The 20,130-nt window shown below is 37.9% G+C and overlaps 1 protein-coding gene across 2 annotated transcripts in view; it reads left to right on the forward strand.

Annotated features, from left to right (window-relative positions):
* The first annotated feature begins 2,201 nt into the window (after positions 1-2,201).
* Positions 2,202-20,130, forward strand: part of COMMD10 (COMM domain containing 10) — a 300,447-nt gene continuing 282,518 nt past the window's right edge. Inside the window, exons 1-4 of one of the 2 annotated variants that reach the window (XM_044661956.1) lie at positions 2,202-2,248; positions 4,600-4,690; positions 7,193-7,303; positions 10,132-10,287. In XM_044661956.1, the coding sequence (XP_044517891.1) occupies positions 2,202-2,248; positions 4,600-4,690; positions 7,193-7,303; positions 10,132-10,287 (405 nt within the window). Of the gene's footprint in view, positions 2,249-2,451; positions 2,518-4,599; positions 4,691-7,192; positions 7,304-10,131; positions 10,288-20,130 lie in introns of those variants that run through there. The other variant, XM_044661963.1, reaches the window with a different exon arrangement.

Raw genomic sequence — 20,130 nt, forward strand, 5'->3', positions numbered from 1 at the left:
TTCATGAACTAATTCATGCATTGTTATTTCTCATGAAACTTAATTTTGCTTTCCTACTCTAGCCTTATTTTGATTATCTAGAGAATTCAGCCTTTTCCCAGAGACAGAAAGAGAACATTTTAAAAGGAGAGACTGTGCTTGGCACATAATAGGTACTTAATAAATGCTTGTTTGATTTTTAGGTGTCATTTTGATAAATAACAATGTTTCTTTTCCAAATGAAAGACTACAAAATAGTGTTAAGTTAAACCCAATGTCAAGTGTGTCTATTATTTTTTTTTTTTAAACCCTTACTTTCTGTCTTAGAATCAATACTGTGTATTGGTTCCAAGGCAGAAGAGTGGTAAGGGTTAGTCAATAGGGGTTAAGTGACTTGCCCAGGGTCACACAGCTAGGAAGTGTCTGAGGCCAGATTTGAACCTAGGACATCCCAGCTCTAGGCCTGGCTCTTAATCCTTTGAGCCACCCATCTATTTTATTCTGAGAAATTGGTGATATAATTATTTTTTTGCTATCCTATCAAGCAACTGTCCTGTGTTTCTCCTTTTCACTGCCCTTATTCATTTTCCTTTTTTAAACATTTTGTTGATCTCTTTTTCTCCTTCATTTTCCCTCTCCTCACTTTCTTCTTAACCTCTTTCAGTCTTGGCTTCTAATATTATCATTCCACCAAAACCGGTCTCTCCAAAGTTACTAATGATTTCTTAGTTGATAAATCCAATGAATGGCTTTGTCTCATTCTACATTCTCCTGGATCTTTAGTCTTTGATACTAAACACTGTCTCCTCTTTGACACTCATTTAGTTTTTTGAGACACTGCTCTTTCCTGGTTCTCTTCTACCTGAGTGTCCCTACTCTATCTTCTTTGTGGATCTTCCTTCAGATCATGTCCTCTATATGTGTCCCTTAAGATTCTGTCCTGGGCCCTCTTCTCTTTTGTTTCTATACTACTCCACCTGGAGTTCCTATGGATTTAATTAACATCTCTATGTTGATGATATTGAAATAAATTTATCTTGCCCCAATCTTTCTGCTGGCCTCCAACCTCAAATCTCCAACTGCCTTTTAGAAATCTTGAACTGAATTTCCATCTGACATCTTAAACTCAATATGCCCAAAACAGAACTAATTATATTTCCCTCTAACCTTCCCTGTTACTGTAGAGGACTGTCCCATAAACTCAGGCTTTCAGACTTACAACCTAGGAGTCAAACTAGATTCCTTTTTCACTCTCACCCCAATACCCAATCTGTTGCTAAGACCTGTTGATTTCACCTTTGCAATATCTCTCATACATGGCCCCTTCTCTCCTCTGACAGTGCTCTCAACTCCACTGGTTTCTTCCAGGAGCAAATAAATACAAAATGCTCTGTTTGGCATTCAAAACCTACCCTCCTCTTATCCTTACATTCTACCCCCAACATATACTTTTGGATCCGATGATGCTGGTATCCTGCTGATTCCCACAAACAAGACACACTATTTGACTACTTCGGGCATTTTCTCCTCCATGCCTAGAATTCTCTTCCTCCTCCCCTCCCGACTACTAACCTCCCTGGCTCTTTTTAAGTCCCAATTAAAATCCACCTTTTCCAGGAAGCCTTCCACAATCTCTCAATTCCAGTTCTTTCCCTCCATTAATGCCTACGTATTCTGTATATATTTTCTTGCATGTTGTCTTCCTGTTATATTTTCGGCTTCCTGAAAGGAGGACCAGTCTTTTCACCTGGCACATAGGAAGTGCTTATTAAATGTTTACTGATGGCGCTGGCCCGACCAGGCCTGGGTTCAGGCTCGGAGGCTGAACAGTAATTAGAAATACTTTTCACAGTCCCCAAGGCTGAAGTCCATATTGAGATTTTCTCTCTATTTGGGGTAAAACAGGGCGGACCAGCTCCAGGGATCTCACTGCAAGGTCTCCAGGTGAAGGATCTTAGACCAGAAATGACTTAAGTGGCCCCGCCACCCTTACCCAAAATCGGAAGGGCGGGGGGAAGAGAGCAGTAGCCAATCGGCTGCTCAAAGTTGAGGCAGGGGACCTGCCTCGTAGAGCGCCCCGGAACAGGATGAACCAATCCGCGTAGCGCAATTCCCTGCGAAAGGCGGGGATTGGTTCTGCCTGCGTCCAGTTCCCGGCTCTTCATTGGCCAGGAGAAAAGCAGCTGACCGGAGGCGGTGGCCAAGCAGCCGAGTGGAAGAGGATGGCTTCCCCCGCCGGGACCCAGTTGATTCTCCCCGAGACTCCCAGGTAGCCTGGGAACTGGGGCGCTCCCACTAGCTCCGGGAGCCTGGGGGACCTAGAAGAGCTGGAGAGGGTGGGAGCGGTTGTGGTGAGGTTGGGGAGAGTCCGGGGCCTGTGCGGTCTCTGCCAATTTCCATTATGGCTCCTGGGGCGCCTCCCAGAGGCCGTCAGGCATTAGGAGAGCAGGCAGGGAAAGAGCCGGCAGGGCTTGTGGTGGGGAGTGGAGAAAAGAGCCTGAGGTGAACATGTGCTGCCCTCTGTAAAGTCAGGAGGAGGTGAGAAGATTGTGCCTTGAGATGACAGGTTTCCTCTGCTGCTCCTCTTTGGCATTCCCACGCATCCGCTGCCTGTATCAGGGCCTTCGGCTTCACCTCTCTGCTCTCACTACTCCCCATCTCTTGACACTCCTACCCACACCCCACTTTTAGAAGCTTGTTGTACCTCTTCTACTTTGATGAATGAATGAACTAAAAACACTTTATGAAGTGCTTACCATGGACTAGGTGTTATGCTTGGAGTCTGCTTGGTGGTGCAGTGAATAAAGTGCTGGACTTGGAGTCTGGAACACCTGAATTTGAATTCTGCCTGATACTAACTGTGGGACCTAGGACAAGTCACATAACCTTTCTACCCATCTCATCAGCAATAGAACTTACCTAGCAGATTTGTTGAGAGGATCAAATGAGATCTTTGTAAAACATTTAACATAGTTCCTGGCACATAGTAGGTGCTATATAAAAGCTAGCTGCTATTATTAACTATGTACCTCAGTATAGTCCATGATCATATTAGATTTAGAGAACTGATTCATCACATTAACTCAATTATCTTGTAGCTCACTGAAACCCCATATCTTTTTCAGAAAAACCCATTGCCTAACTATATACCTCCCTTATCTTTATTCTTTGAAATTGATTTTTTTGTGCTCAACTATGAGGTTTTAGATTGATCTCTATTGGACTTCATCTTTCTAGATTCAGCTTGATGCTCTCCTGGGATAAAATGAATTAACATATATGAAAAGTTTTGTATAACTTAAAGTACTATATAAATGTTAGCATTTATTAATTATTGCTATTGTTATTATTATTAGCACTTGGGATACAATACAGCAACAGTCTCTCCCTCAAGGAGCTTAACATTCAAATAGGCTGAAGGTTCAAACATGTTTTTAAACAAAATATTGTGATAACTTACCATATGTATTTGTAATTTTTTTTATTTTATTTCATTATGTTTATTATAACATGTTCTTGATGATATATTTTTTTGTTATAATATGTTGCATTTATTACAAATATTATTCTGAATCCATAAGCTTCACTAGATTTCACCATGGGGTACATCCAAAAGGATAAAAATCCTTGTAATGGGGGAAGACATTGAGAGCTGGACTTGGATAATAGCTAACATTCCTAGTTTGAAATCAAGAAGACTCATTTTCAGACATTCCTTGTGTGATCATGGGCAAGACACTTAACTTTTCAAGCCCTCAGTTTTCTTGACTTGTAAAATGAAGGGGTTGGACTTTTTGACTTCTAAAATCACTTGCTTTTGTCGGTCTGTTATCTTGTGAACACATATAACTAGAATTGGATAGGGAAGCATGGCATTGAGATGACCAGAAAGTAATTGTGCTAGGCCTAAGACCTGGACTAGATATAGTGAAAGTTTACCATTCAAAGACCTTGGGTTGTAGTAGGGAAAGTCCTTTAAGCATCGTAAGGGCAAAGACTATACTACTTTCCCCCTCCCCCTTCCTTTTTTGGGGTGGGGGTATTGCTAGTATCACGAACAATGACATCACATATTGATCTCTTTATCCACCATTACTTCAAAATCACTGAAGCAGGTTAGAAATGCTTGGAGATGCTTAATCATAACAATGATTTTATTTTGTACAATGTCTTTCAGCATTTTATTCTTTAATGCTTTTCCCTGTGTATTATAATATTTTTTTATCAGAAAGTTTTGTGCTGTTGCCAATCACTTTGTGTTACATTGCTATTAGACTTCTCACCCATAAATTTATGTAATTACCTAGGCAAAGGTAATCCGAAGAAAAAAGAATTTGCCTAACAGGCCCTTACCATAGAAAGCCCTTTAAGTAGGAATATTTTTATAATGTTTCTTTAATATTGCCCTAATGCATACCGATACTAAGGATATCTTTAAAATACCTAGAACATTCAGAAATCTAAAAATAGGCAATAAAACTAATATATTAACTAGCTAACTAGTATTAGTAACTAATATATTAGCTGTTACTAATTAGTCGCCACTAATTAGTAATAATAGTAACTAATATTTTAAGACTTTAAAATTTTTTAATTAACTTTTTTTTTAAATATATGTAGCATGAAAAAAGCTGTGTCTCTCGTTAATGCAGTAGATACTGGAAGATTTCCTCGATTGCTCACTCGAATTCTTCAGAAACTACACTTAAAGGTTTGTATATTTGCTTTTGTCTAAATTGTAACATTCTATTCTACTGCATTTTGGCTGATATTTAAAATTCAATGACTTTTAAAATACAGTGGTATTATTCCTCTGGGTAAAAATAGCAATGCCTATTTCTTTTTGTGAACCAGTATTTAAAATTCCCTTGTATTTTTGCTTATTCTCTACTTTTGTTCTGTGGGTAAAATTATTTAACTGGGTGGCATATAAATCATTATTATATAGCCCTTTATCATTTGTAAGTATAATCATTATAAGTACTGGTTTCTTTAGCTCCTTTCTTTTAAACCTTTGTCTTTCATCTTAGAATCAATACTGTGTATTGGTTCTAAGGCAGAAGAGTGCTAAGGACTAGGCAGTTGAGGTTAAGTGACTTGTCTAGGGTCACACAGGTAGGAAGTATCTGTTCTTCAGCTCTTTTTACAAACATGCTCAGGGGCTTTTCTATACATTTTTTATTTTCGTTTTTTGTTATCACTTATTTATTAAATAACATGCATTTTATATCTGTATATGGTATAATATAATATGTAGCATAATGATAATATTTATTATTTGTTAAAAACATGTAATACATGATCATAATTATGCTTATCCAAAAAAACAAAATTCTCAAATTACCAATGTCCCAAAATCCATGTCTCACTCTTTTTTGCCCCCTACTCCCTCCCAGCTAGGTAATATGGTATAAGGCAGGTACTGTGATATAAATTATATATACATATATAATCATATAATACATATTTGTCTGATTTCTGATTTTTCTTCAATTATATGTAAAAAACTAAGCCTACGAGACCAGCTAGGTGGCCCAGTGGATTGAGAGCTAGGCCTAGAGATGAGAGTTCCTAGGTTCAAATCTAGCCTCTGGCCTCAGACACATCCTAGCTAGGTGATCCTGGGCAAGTCACTTAACTCCCGTTACATAGCTCTTACCACTCTTCTTCCTTGGAACCAATACACAGTATTGATTCTAAGATGGAAGGTAAGGGTTAAAAAAAAACCTTGAGCCTATGAACTTTATTATTTTTTTATTTTTAAATTTTATGTTAAATTTTCAGTTATAGCTTCTTTCTCTTTCTCAACCCCTCCCCCCACTTTGAGAAGGCAAGAAATATGATATACTTTATACATATGAAGTCATACAAACCATTTCAAAATTATCCATGTTTCAAAAAAAGGCAAAGAAATAAAGGAAAATATAACTCAATCAATACCTCAGTTTTGGGATTATTAGTTTTCTAACTGGAGCTGGATAGCATTTTGTATCATGAATCATTTGGTGTTGTGGTAGATTATTGTATTGATCAGAGGGATTACCAAGTCTTTCACAGTTGATTATCTTTGCAATATTGCTGTGTAGATTCTTTTAATGATTCAGCTCCTTTTCTGTACCTTCTTCCCTTTACCTCATCTCTTCAGTTAAAGCAATAGAATTGTCCCAAATAATTTTACTTTAGTACACATTGTTGTGTATAACTTGGAAAGTAGGACTTCATATTTAATATATTACCACAATTATTGTTTTGTATTTTAAATATGATTCAGATTGACATGGTGCATGTAGAAGGTTATTTTTTTAAAGCTAAGTTTTAGAACCATCACTTACTAGTTGTATGATCAAGTCTTTACATAACCTTTTGTTTCTCAGTTTCCTCATCTGCAAAATAAGCTGTCGTAACTTGGGACTTTTTTTTATTAGTGAATGTAATCTTCAGACCAGGGGGATTCTTTTGTAAAGGCCAGAAAAAAGCAGTAGATTGAGTACATAGTTCCCAACTGTCTTAGTGTAACTATATAAGCTAGACTAATCAAGACAGGGGCAGCTGGGTTGCTCAGTGGATTGAGAGCCAGGCCTAGAGACTGGAGGTCCTAGGTTCAAGTCCGGCCTCGGACACTGCCAACTGTGTGACCTTGGGCAAGTCACTTGACCCCTATTGCCCACCCTTACCACTCCTGGGCCAAGGACGGTCCCTAGCCCGGATGAAAAAGGAGGAGGGTTGGGCGTGGGGCTAGCAACCCCAGCCTGTAAAAACTACATCTGCTAAAGAAACTGCAACCTAAAGTAGGGGCAGCTGGGCTAGCTCAGTGGATTGAGAGCCAGGCGTAGAGACGAAAGGTCCTAGGTTCAAATCCAGGCTCAGACACTTTCTAGCTGGGTGACCCTGAGCGACTGTGTGACCCATTGCCTACTGGTTGTGGCCCTATGCTCCTAGAATGGAGTCCCAGGATAAAAAAAAAAAATCAAGACATCTTAAATACTATGGGCACATCCTAGAACTTCAGACTGTAGATTATTAATGGGAATTGAGAGTCATATCATGATTACAAACTATTCTTTTTATTGAGCTCTAACTTCATGGAGTAATTTTTTCTTCCTAGTTTGTATCTTCTTTCTAAAAGATTTCCTTATCAAAGTAGATGGATCTTTTGAAGGTTAGAGACTTAGATTTTTGATCGAATGCTAACAAATTGCTATATATGTTGCAGACAGAGAACAGTTTCAGTGAAGAAGAAGAAGAAAAACTCCAAGTTGCATTTTCACTAGAGAAACAAGATCTTCACTTGGTTCTTGAAACAATATCATTTATTTTGGAGCAGGTACTTTCATTGTCCAAAGCTGTTTATAAAATATATGACTTGGTAATGCAAGATATAATCTCTAATATTTTTATTAAAAATTACATTTGCAAGGACTATCATATTAAGGTACCTTTGGTACCTGCCTTTCACAAATGGAGCCCCTAGGATAGCTATCTCAGGCTCAAGGTATTTATGGATCCAAATCCATTGGAAATCAGAGTTCGCAAGCCCTGCTAATGTATTTACTTTTCCTAAAATAAGCCAACTTTCACAGTCAGTTCAAAGCAAAGGAATTTAATGAAATAACATCATAAAAAAATTTCAGTTGGATAAATTGCCTTGTAAATCTAGGGCTCTCCTACAAGTAGACACACTCTTTGAGGAGAGTGAATATTTAGAGCAGTGATTCCCAAAATGGGCGCTACCACCCCCTGGTGGGTGCTGCAGCAATCCAGGGGAGTGGTGATGGCCACAGGTGCATTTATCTTTCCTATTAATTGCTATTAAAATAAAAAAAAATTAACTTCCAGGGGGCTAAGTAATATTTTTTCTGGAAAGGGGGTGGTAGACCAAAAAAGTCTGGGAACCACTGATTTAGAGGGATCAAATATGCATGGCATATGCATAGGGAATATATGTGAGAAGAACACACATGGTATAGAGCAGGGGTCGGCAACCTTTTTGGCTGTGAGAGCCATAAATGCCTGCGGAAGGAGGAGGATGGAGGCAGAAGGTGCTGGAATCTGGGGCGGGGGCTGAAGGGCCCCCTGGGCACATCCTGGGGCTCTGCCCGGACTGGCAGGTTGGGAGGTGGAGCCAGATATGGCTCAAGAGCCATACATTGCCAACCCCTGGTGTAGAAGAATGAGCTCTGTTTTTGGATTCAGAGAACCTGAGTTCAAATTCTGCCTCTGATACTACCTGTGTAACCTTGGATTAGTCATTTAATCTCTCTTGGAGGGGGAATCTAGGCTTGGAGTTGGGAAGACTTGGCTTCAAATCTGGCTTCAGATACTTACTAGCTGTGGCCCTATGCAAGTCACTTAACCTTAATTGCCTGGACCTTACTGCTCTTCTTTCTTAGAACTTAGCCTAAGACAAAAGGTAAGGATTTAAAAAAAAAATCTCTCTTGGCCAGTTTCCTCATATGGATAAAACTTAAAGCTTCAGCCAGAATCTTCTACTGTGATGGCCATCCCTGATCTCTCTCTTTTCACAGCTATAGCGCATTTCTCCTTTTTCTTTCCCCCTTTTCCTGCTTTATCTAGTGATGCTGATTCTTTCCATCTCAGATTATTAAATCTTGGGTGGGTCTGACATTGCTGTTGCTGCTAAAATATTGAGACCCTCTGCTTCTCCATCTGCCTCCTCCAGACTGTGTGTGTTTCTTTAAACCCATGTTCTATGCTCTAGCTGAAAGCCTGAGATAGTCCTAGATCATTTTTCAAGGCAGATAGGGAAACTCTGGTCTCTGGAATGCTTGTTTCTTTGAATTAAAGATCCCAACATACCAATCGATTCTCAAATCCTTTTTATATATAGATGAGGTCTGAAGCTCAGAAAGCTTAAGTGACTTATTTTGCATAGATAGTTCATGACAAAGTTGGAATCTGGGCCTTCCTACTCCAAACCAAAGACTTTTCTCATAATACCATGCTGTTTTCTCTCCGGATGGACAGTACCAAGATCCCCTTTGTCTTAGAATGAAATTTAATTTGATTCTGAAGAAAAGGTAAGTTAAGGAGCCAAAGTCTTTGTTCTCTACCCACCCAACCTGTATTCTTATCTTTATTATACATGTTTCACTAGAAATGCAGTAGTAAAATCCTTGGTGTCCTATTTGACTAGTTTGTCTCTCTCCAGGAGAAGTTGATATATAAGTGGGGATTTAAGTGAAGGAAACTAATGTTTATATATACTAATGTTTATCCATAGTGTAGTATAGAATTTTTTAAGTTGGGTTGCTTTTTATATTGTTAAAAACAAAGCTAATGTGAAGTACAGTTATTTTAAGATTATTTAGTAAAATATATGAAGATTTTTTTTGGCTTTCAAAGATCAGTAAATGATAAGTCAAGGCAAGAAAGTTATTTATTTGAATCTATTGTTTTGGGTACTAAAATTTGGAAAAGGTAACAAAGAAGTAAGTTAGAGATTTTTTTCCAATAGGAAGATAAAGTAAAACTTAAGGAAAAGGACAACTAAAGTAAAAACTCTTGAATTTTTGCTTACATGACCTTTCTGAACCTCCCTCCTACCAAACCCCTCAAAGCCCCCCTAAAATGTGGTCTCTCTTTTTTCTTGCCTTCAAGATCTGGTTCATATTCTACCTCCTTTGTGACACCTTCTCAAAATACTTAAGTTATACAAATCTTCCTTCCACCTAGACTCCTATTATACTTATTGTTAGTAATTCTATAGTTACCCCTTTCTTTGTTTTATATATTTTAGTTTTGTTCTCTACTCTTATGCTTCCTTGTACTTAATTGATTTAAATGGTAACTGTGGTAGGCTCACTAGTTAGGAAAAGTAAATTTATGTAGCTAAAGACAAATAAGGAGATTATACAAATATCTAATATATTTAGGACATATAAACCCTTAGGCACAAATAGCATTTTTATCTTCATTAGTCCACATATAAAGCAACTTTCTTTCTGACCTGAGGCTCTGTAAATTGTTCTTTAGAAGGATTTAGTGTAATAGCAATATGAAATATTAATTAAAAAAAATTTAAAAGCCAGAAAAGTGGTTTTGGGTTAACAGATATACTACTGTTCTTCTAATGTTTAAATGCGTTGAAATGATACATGGCATCATATGTATATATTTTCTTCTGTTTCACAGGCTGTTTATCACAATGTTAAACCAGCAGTTCTGCAACAACAATTAGAGAATGTTCATCTCAGTCAAGACAAAGCTGAAGCATTTGCCAATGCTTGGGCTACTATGGGTCAAGAGACCATTGAAAAGTTCAGACAGAGGATCTTGGCTCCCCAAAAGGTAGTATTATTCACTTGACTTCATCTTGTCTTAACATTTTTAGAGAAAACAAATTTATAGAAGTAATATAGTACTGTAGAAATGGCACTGACTTGGAGAGACTTGACAGACTTGATTTTTCCCATTGGTAAAATAAGGGAGTTAGATGAGATGACCACCAGGGCCCCTTCCATCTTTATGTTCTTGATCCTGTGATTCAGAGCATCAGTAAATTTTGCTTAAAAGTGAATGATAAATTCTGAAGTTATGTATTTATACTTAGGTGAGAGAAAAAAATCATGTATTGTCCTTTGTTCTTTGTATGAGTAAAAAATCAAATCAATTTCCATAGTTACTACTTTACTTACTTTATAACTAAGCCTACTCTGATAAAATATACTACCATAGTTGGAAAAAATTGGAATGGAAACAACATTTTCCCTCAACAAATAATGAATGGAACCTTTAGGAGTAAGAAACCTAGCTTAAATAAAAATACTGTCTTCTTTAATATCCTTTTGGTTATCCTAAAGGGATGTATTTAGACCAATTTGGAGGATGGATTTTATGTATAATAAAGATCATTTGACAAATGAATTTTTTCAAGTACTAAAAGATAAATGAAAGATGTAGCAGATACATACTGTTGTTATTAAGATTCATATTACAAGGCTGACTAGTTTTGTATAATTTTGAGACTAGAGCCCAATATATCCTTCTAATGGTTTATCTTTTTGTCCCAAATAGAATATGACTCATGTAAACTGTCATAGAGGTGAAATAACTTTTCTTTCTTCACCTTTAGGTTCCGCCTTAGGATCAATATTAAGTATTGGTTCCAAGGCAGAAGAGTAATAAGTGCTAGGCAATTGGCATTTAAGTGGCTTGCCCAGGATCACACAGCTAGGAAGTGTCTGAGGTCAGATTTGAATGTAGGACCTCCCGCCTCCAGACCTGGCTCTCTATCCATCTCACTGCCTCTATAACTTTTCAATAGTATCAAAACTGTTTCTTTTTTTTTTTTTTTAAACTAATTCTTGTTAAGTTAAAATGTAAACGACTCTCTGTGCATAGTTTGCTCTATCTCATGTATCCCCACACATATATGTGCATTATATTAGAGTATATGTAAGTGGAACACTTAGCTTGAAAGGAACATGATTTCAAACCTTTTGCAGGAGGCCTTTCCCTGGCTCCTCTGCTTCTTGTGCCATCCCTTGCAAAAGTCTTCTACTTCCACTGGGTGCATCTTGTATGTGTTGTTTTATGTATGTTTTCTCTTCCATTAGAGCAGTGGTTCCCAAACTTTTTTGGCCTACCACCCCCTTTCCAGAAAACATATTACTTAGCCCCCTGGAAATTAATTTTAAAAAATTTTAATAGCAATTAATAGGAAAGATAAATGCACCTGTGGCTATCACTGCCCCACTGGATTGCTGCAGCACCCATCAGGGGGCAGTAGAGCCCACTTTGGGAATCACTGCATTAGAGCATGTGCTCCCTGAGAGCAGGGGCCATATTTTTGATCTTTCTTTTTATCCCTTGCACTTAGCCTAGTGCCTGGCTCATAGTAAGTGCTTGATAAATGCTTGTTGACTGACTAAATGCTTCATTTAAAAATTATATGGAAAGTATGCAGTATATGTTTACTTTGTTTTAATGTAAATTATATGCTTCATCCTTCTAAGGATGTTGCCACCGTGTGTGGTCTTTCCTCATTAGGATGGAAGCTCCGTGAGTTCTGGGACTAGCTTCCTTTTTGCTTCTATTTGTGTCCCCAGCTCTTAGCAGAGCCCTGGTAGGAAGTAAATGGTTAATAAATGCTTGTTACTGTAAAAGGTAAAAATTATGGTTGGACTGGATATTTAAGGTAGGGAGAATGAGAGAGAGAGAGAGAAGGAGAAGGAGAGGGAGGAGGGAAAGAGGAAAAGAGGTAGAGATGGAAGGAGGGAGAGAGACCTGGTCATGAGGCCTGAACCAGGAAGGGCTTCAGAGGCCCCAGCAAAGGGGCACAAAGGTTAATTAAACAAGGCTTCTAGCCATGAGACCTCCTCCAGGATGAGAGACCTCTTTTTAGGTTAGGGCCTCCAGTAATGCCAAGGGAAAAGAAAGGGAGTCAGCCTAACTTACCCACGTGACAATTCAAAGGGAAGCAGTCTGAGGTCTCAACCTGGGCTCCTTCAAGGCCAGGTTCAAAGGGCAAAATCCCCTCCACAGGAAGTTAACATCATATTTAAAATATAGTTTTTTTCATCACTTCCTGTGTCCACCCTCCAGTCTATGTGGATAAATGACAGTTTTGGACTGCCCAGAGGGCAGTCACTTGTTTTTGATTTGTCACTTACTAGCACATGTGGATCATAGATGTCCCCCCTCCTCATTTAATGCTAAGTTGGGTGTGGTGACATATTCCTGGTGGCTAAAATCTAAAGAATGAATAAAGGTGAGCTAATTCCATTTACACATTACCATCCTGAATAAAAGCAGGGGAGCCATATAATCAATATTCCGAATCTCATAGAAATATAACTATTGATAGAAATGTAGCATCAGAGGCAGCATAAGGGGTACTGGCCTAGAAGTAAAGAGTCCTTTGGGGTCTAGTTGCAACTGGCAGATTTTCTTTCTGGGCCCTCATTTCCTTTTTTTTAAAAAAACCCTTACCCTTCTGTCTTGGAGTCAATATTGTGTATTGGCTCCAAGGCAGAAGAATGGCAAGGGTAGGCAATGGGGGTTAAATGACTTGCCCAGGGTCACATAGCTGGGAAGTGTCTGAGGCCAGGTTTGAACCCAGGATCTCCCATCTCCAGGTCTGGCTCTCAATCCACTGAGCTACCTGGCTGACCCCTGGGCCCTCATTTCCTTATGTGTGAAAGGTGTATGTATTCTCTTGGAGAATGTCTCAGCTGCTTTCCTTCAAGTGATATATATCTATTTGGTGGTAAGTGCTCTGCTCTGAGCAACTCTGAAAAAAATCTCCTTCTTTACAAACTCTTCTTTTGTTGTCTTCAAAAGAATGATATTTAACTAATCTTGATTCTGTAGCACTCTGATACAATATTTTTGAAGATCTTAGGTTTTATGAATCAGTAAACCAGCAAATTTTTATTGGACCTTTATCTCCTCAAGGAGGGTCCATTCTAATGAGGGAGACATATGTATAAAATGATTATCATCTTCCTTTTCTTTCCCCATAGCCCTCTCCCTCTCCTCCTTTCTCCTTCCCTCTTTATCTCCCTTTCCCTTTCTCTCTCTTGATTTTTAAGTTACTGAAAGATATTCGTCTCATTTACATGAGAGTTTTTAGGGCATGTACTTTTATTATAGCAAAAAGTAAGGAGTGTGCTTTGGGCAATGAAATATTCAAAAACAAAAGAAACAATACTTACCTGGAGCTTTCTTAAAATTCAAATGTTTTTTTTTTTTTAACATGGTGGTATTTTTTTATGGGGAAAGTAATTTTATGACAGCTGGGCATATGACTCCAATAGATATCTACTTTGCTACCTTTTAACTTATGGTATTCTATGATTCAAAAGAAAGTATTATTTTTAAAAGCTTTGGAGATGATTAAATTTGGAGAGAAGTGTTGGGACCAAACCACAGATATATAGACACATATACAACACACATATATGTTAGGTCAGCCTGGGAATTAATTCAGTACCCATTTTTTGGTGCCTGTCATTTGCAAAGCATTGTGATGGATGGTCCAGAAGTAGTGGCTATTGGTGCTAATAATGCTTATTACAAAGAGTACGGGAGCATGAGGTTGGGGATTTGTAAGGCATGGGCCAGGGAAACTCTCAGATATGGGCAAGTTTATAGATTAAATTAGTTCTAAGCTTCTAATTGGAATGATGTGGTCTGGACTCTACTGATAGTTTCTTTTAAAGTTGGGCCTTTCCCTTTGATTGCCAAGAGGAATGAAAGAAAAATTCCAGTTTATAGAAACTTGATATATTTGCTGCCTCCTCATTTTGAAAACTTAAAACTTTTTCACATACTCCCACATTCAACTTCTCGTTGACCTATTAAGAAAACATATAGAGTCAGCTAGATGGCTCAGTTTATAGAAAGCCAGGCCAGGAGATAGGAGATCCTGGATTCAAATCTGGCCTCAGATCTTGGGCAAGTAAGTCATTTAGCTCTAAATGCCTAGCTCTAACCACTCTTTGCCTTGGAACCAATTCTTAGTATCAATTCTAAGATGGAAGGGAAGGAAGGAAGGAAGGAAGGAAAAAAGGAAAGAAAGAAAGAGAGAAAAAGAGAAAGAAAGAAAGAAAGAAAGAAACAAAAATAGAAAAGAAGATCTGAATGCAATAGGTCTTTCTTTAGGGAACCTCTGCAGTTTTATTCTGGTAGAAAACCTTGCTTTTCAGCATCATTTCTAGGGATTTCTTAGTTTTATATTGTTCTTTCACTTACTAGCGCTTCAAGTAATCATATTCATACTTACTAAAACACACACACATATATAATGTATAGCGATATATAATATATAGAATACACATATATATTAACCTTTACCTTCCATCTTAGATGGAATATACAGCACTTATGTATTGGTTCAAGGCAGAAGAGCAGTAAGGGCTAGGCAATAGGGATTAAGTGACTTGCCCAGGGTAACACAGCTAGGAAGAGTCCAAGGCCAGATCCTAATCCAGGACTTCCCATCTTTAGGCCTGCCCCTCCATCCACTGAACCACCTAGCAGCTTCCAAGAAAGATGTTGTTGCATTAAAAAAAAAGGAATTTCGGGGGCAGCTGGGTAGCTCAGTGGATTGAGAGCCAGACCTAGAGACAGGAGGTCCTAGGTTCAAATCTGGCCTCAGACACTTCCCAGCTGTGTGACCCTCGGCAAGTCACTTGACCCCCATTGCCTACCCTTACCACTCTTCTGCCTTCAAGCTAATACACAGTATTGACTCCAAGATGGAAGGTAAGGGTTTAAAAAAAAAAAAAAAAAAAGGGAATTTCATACCTTATGACAAAGCTATTCTCAACACATTAGATATTAGTATTAGTGCTAAGACAATAGATATCAGCACTGTTACAGAAACAGTTTTATTGACCTCTTATATAAAGACTAAATATTGTTTGAAAGGTATCCTTACTATCTGAATCTGAGATCTGTATGAAATAGTGGAGGCAGATATTTGCATATAAAACATTCTTACTCAGTGAAGACTCAAAACAGATATAAAAGTTTGAAAATGTAAATACCATACCTAAGGGATTTTGGCATCATGTTGATCAGTGAAGATCAAACATTTTATTATTACTTCATTTAGAATCAACAAAACAAACCCTTCTTTTCTGTTTTAGAAATGATGCTATGGATTGGTTTCAAGGCAGAAGAGTGGTAAGGGCTAGGCAATGTGGGTTAAGTGACTTGCTGAGGTCACACAGCTAGGAAGTATTTGAGGCCACTTTTGATCCCAGGTCCTCTTGACTCTAGGCCTGGCTTTCTATCCACTGAACCACCTAGCTATCCATGTATTAACTTTTATTGTGAAATTTGAGGTATGTTCCTAGAAGGAGTTAGACAAAAACAGCAGTAGCAATGCTCCAGTTACAGATAAGTAGATGTTTTGCTGCCATTGCTAATTTCTCCCTCTCTCTACACCTCCCTCACTGCTTCTCCTGTGTGGTAGCAGAAGCAGCACAATAGTCACAAGATGACAGAGAAGCAGCTAGTGCTTTTGTCCGTCTTTTCTTCTTTGTTACCCTGTCCTTGGTTTATAGGCAACAATCACTGATCATGCTGTTTTCTGGTAGAAATAGTTAAGGTTTGAATAACAAAGCATGAAGTCAACATGGGGAAAGACTTGAGCATCCTAATAAAAATGGCCTTTTTACCTTATGAACGAAACAAGTAAATAGCCTCTAGTGAGTTCAGATGTACTAACACCCAGATCACTCATCTCTGTCTTTCTGACTCTTTCTGACACAGTATTGATTCTAAGATGGAAAGTAAGGGTTTTAAATTAAAAAAAATAAAAGAAAAAGAAATGAAGCACTGCTTAGCAGTGCTTGATAAATAGTAAGCATTATTTAAAGATTAGCTATTATTTTTATTATTAGAGCCCTCAAAACCCCTTAAAAATTGGAGATTCTTAGTGACTTTGTGGGGGGGATGAGAAGAAAAGGACCTCTTGGGAAACATGAACTATATTTTGATATATTTTCAATTCCTTTGAATCAGAATGCTCTGAGGACTTCTGGAACCAATTTTTTGTTTGTTTTGTTTTTTTTTTAGACTATTTTTCCATAGTTGCATGATGCATGTTTTTTCCCTCCCCCCAATCCTCCCTCCTGCTCCCTGTAGTTGACATGCAATTCTTTGTTTTTTTTTAACCCTTAACTTCTGCGTATTGGCTCATAGGTGGAAGAGTGGCAAGGGTGGGCAATGGGGATCAAGTGACTTGCCCAGAGTCACACAGCTGGGAAGTATCTGAGGCTGGGTTTGAACCTAGGATCTCCCATCTCTAGGCCTGACTCTCAATCCACTGATCGACACACAATTCTACTAAGTTTTACATGTATCATTGATCAAGACCTATTTTCTTATTATCGATGGTTGCACTAGGTTGGTTGTTTAGAGTGTACATCCCAAATCATATCCCCATCAACCCATGTTCAAACAGTTGTTTTTCTTCTGTATGGAACCAATGTTTTTGACTAGGAATATACCAGCCTAGGAAACATCTTGATTTCTGAATTGTTCCTTCAGTACAGGATTTTTAGGTCCACATCTGTAGAGCTATTCAATTGGCCCTAAATATTTGACAAGGCTTCTAAAAGGTCCTATGCATTTTGGTATGATTTGTAGCAGTAGCTTTTAAATCTTATTTTTATTCTTGTGGAGTATAGAACTGTACTGTTTAAATAATGTTTGCTTAGTGATTTGTGAAGTGAACCATAGTTTTTGCATTTTCTTTGGGATGTCAGAGGACAATAGGTTACTGCTGCCCTTGCAGAAAATTGCCTAATGGCATAGTCTTTTGGGGAATTTGAAGTCTGTTATAAAAATAATAACAGATTTAACGGATTACATCTAGTAGGTAGCATGCCTAAAGAACTATGGATAGAGGTTCAAAATATTGTCCAGAAGGCAGCCACAAAAAAACATTCTGAAGAAGAGGAGGGAGAAAGCAAAGTGGCTATTTGATGAGGATTTACAAATAGCTGAGGAAAGAAGGAAAGATATACACAAGTGAATGCAGAATTCCAGAGAATATCAATAAGCTTTTCTTAAATGAGAATACAAAGAAATAGAAGAAAACAATAGAATGGGAAAGACAAGAGATCTTTTAAAGAAAATTAGAGATACCAAATGAATGTTTCATGTGAAAATAGGCATGATAAAAGACAAAAATGGTGGACCCATAACAGAAGCAGAAGAGATTTAAAAGAAGCATAGAAGAACTAGACAAGAAAGATCTTAGCATCACCAATAGCTACAATGGTGTGGTTACTAATCTAGAACCAGACATAGAGAATGAAGTAAAGTTGGCCTTAGGAAGCATTGCTAACAGGAAAGCCAATGGAGGTGTCAGAATTCTAGCTGAGCTATTTAAAATCCTAAAAGATGATGTGATAAAGTATTATACTCAATATACTAGCAAATTTGGAAAACTCAACAGGGGCCATTGGATTGGAAAGATCAGTTTACATCCAAATCCTAAAGAAGTGAAGTGTCAAAGAATGTTCAAATTACTGAATAGCTTTGCTCATTTCACACTCCAGCAAGCTAGATTTCAGTAGTATTTGAATGGAGAATTACTAAAAGAGCAGTTTGGATTTTGAAGAGGAGGAGGAACTGGAGGCCAAATCACCAATATATGCTGGATTATGGAGAAAGCCAGGAAGTTCCAGATGAACATCTATTTTTACTTCATCTGCTTCTAAAGCCTTTGATTATGTGGATTACAAGAAAATGTGTCAAGCTCTCAAAGAGATGGGAGTGCCAGATCATCTTGTCTCCTTAGGAACCTGTATACTGGTCAAGAAGCAACAGTTAGAATCTGATATGGAACAGCTGATAGGCTTGGTTTAAGATTGAGAAAGTACAGCAAGGTTGTATATTGTTTTATTTATTTATTTAATATGCAGGGTACATCTTGTGAAATGTCAAGCTGGATGAATAAAAAGTCAGACAAAGATCAATAATCTTGATTATGCAGATGATACCACTTTGATGGCTGAAAAATTAAGAAACTTTTTTTTATTTTTTATTATTTTTTTAAACATTTATTAATATTCCTTTTTAACATGGTTACATGATGCATGCTCCTACTTTCCCCTTCACCCCCCGCACTCCTCTCACCCATGGCCGATGCACATTTCCACTAGTTTTGTCATGTGTCCTTGATCAAGACCAATTTCCAAATTGTTGGTAGTTGCATTGGTGTGGTAGTTTCGAGTCCACATCCCCAATCATGTCCACCCCGACCCATGCGTTCAAGCAGTTGCTTTTCTTATATGTTTCCTCTCCTGCAGTCCTTCCTCTGAATGTGGGCAGCGTTCTTCACCACAGATCCCTCAGAGCTGTCCTGGGTCATTGTATTGCTGCTGGTACAGAGGTCCATTACATTCAATTTTACCACAGTATATCAGTCTCTGTGTACAATGTTCTGGCTCTGCTCCTTTCACTCTGCATCAGTTCCCGGAGGTCTCTCCAGTTCGCCTGGAACTTCTCCAGTTTATTATTCCTTTTAGCACAATAGTATTCCATCACCAGCATATACCACAGTTTGTTCAGCCATTCCCCAATTGAAGGACATCCCCTCCTTTTCCAGTTTTTTGCCACCACAAAAAGCGCAGCTATAAATATTTTCGTACAAGTCTGTTTATCTATGATCTCTTTGGGGTACAAACCCAACAATGGTATGACTGGATCAAAGGGCAGGCATTCTTTTATAGCCCTTTAAGCATGATTCCAAATTGCCAGCCAGAATGGCTGGATCAGTTCACAACTCCACCAGCAATGCATTAATGTCCCAATTTTGCCACATCCTCTCCAACATTCATTACTCTCCCCTTCTTTCATTTTAGCCAATTTGCTAGGTGTGAGGTGATATCTCAGAGTTGTTTTGATTTGCATTTCTCTAATTATTAGAGATTTAGAACACTTTCTCATGTACTTATTGATACTTTTGATTTCTTTACCTGAAAATTGCCTATTCATGTCTCTTGCCCATTTATCAATTGGGGAATGGCTTGATTTTTTATACAATTGCTTTAACTCCTTGTATATTTGAGTAATTAGACCCCTGTCAGAATTTTTTGTTATAAAGATTTTTTCCTAATTTGTTGTTTCCCTTCTGATTTTGACTACATTATTTTTGTTTGTACAAAAGCTTTTTAGTTTAATATAATCAAAACCATTTAATTTACATTTTGTAATTTTATCTAACTCTTGCTTGGTTTTAAAGTCTTTCCTTTCCCACAGATCTGACAAGTATGCTATTCTGTGTTCACTTAACTTGTTTATAGTTTCCCTCTTTATATTCAAGTCATTCACCCATTCTGAATTTATCTTGGTGTAGAGTGTGAGATGTTGATCTAAACCTAATCTCTCCCAAATTGTTTTCCAAATTTCCCAGCAGTTTTTGTCAAATAGTGGATTCATGTCCCAAAAGTTGGGCTCTTTGGGTTTATCATACACTGTCTTGCTGATGTCATTTACCCCAAGTCTATTCCATTGATCCTCCTCTCTGTCTCTTAGCCAGTACCATAGTGTTTTGATGACTGCTGCTTTATAGTATAATTTAATATCTGGTACTGCTAGACCCCCTTCCTTCACATTTTTTTTATTATTTCCCTTGAAATTCTTGATCTTTTGTTATTCCAAATGAAA

The sequence above is a fragment of the Gracilinanus agilis genome, chromosome 1 (assembly GCF_016433145.1).
Source record: "Gracilinanus agilis isolate LMUSP501 chromosome 1, AgileGrace, whole genome shotgun sequence".
NCBI classification, from domain to species: domain Eukaryota; kingdom Metazoa; phylum Chordata; class Mammalia; order Didelphimorphia; family Didelphidae; genus Gracilinanus; species Gracilinanus agilis.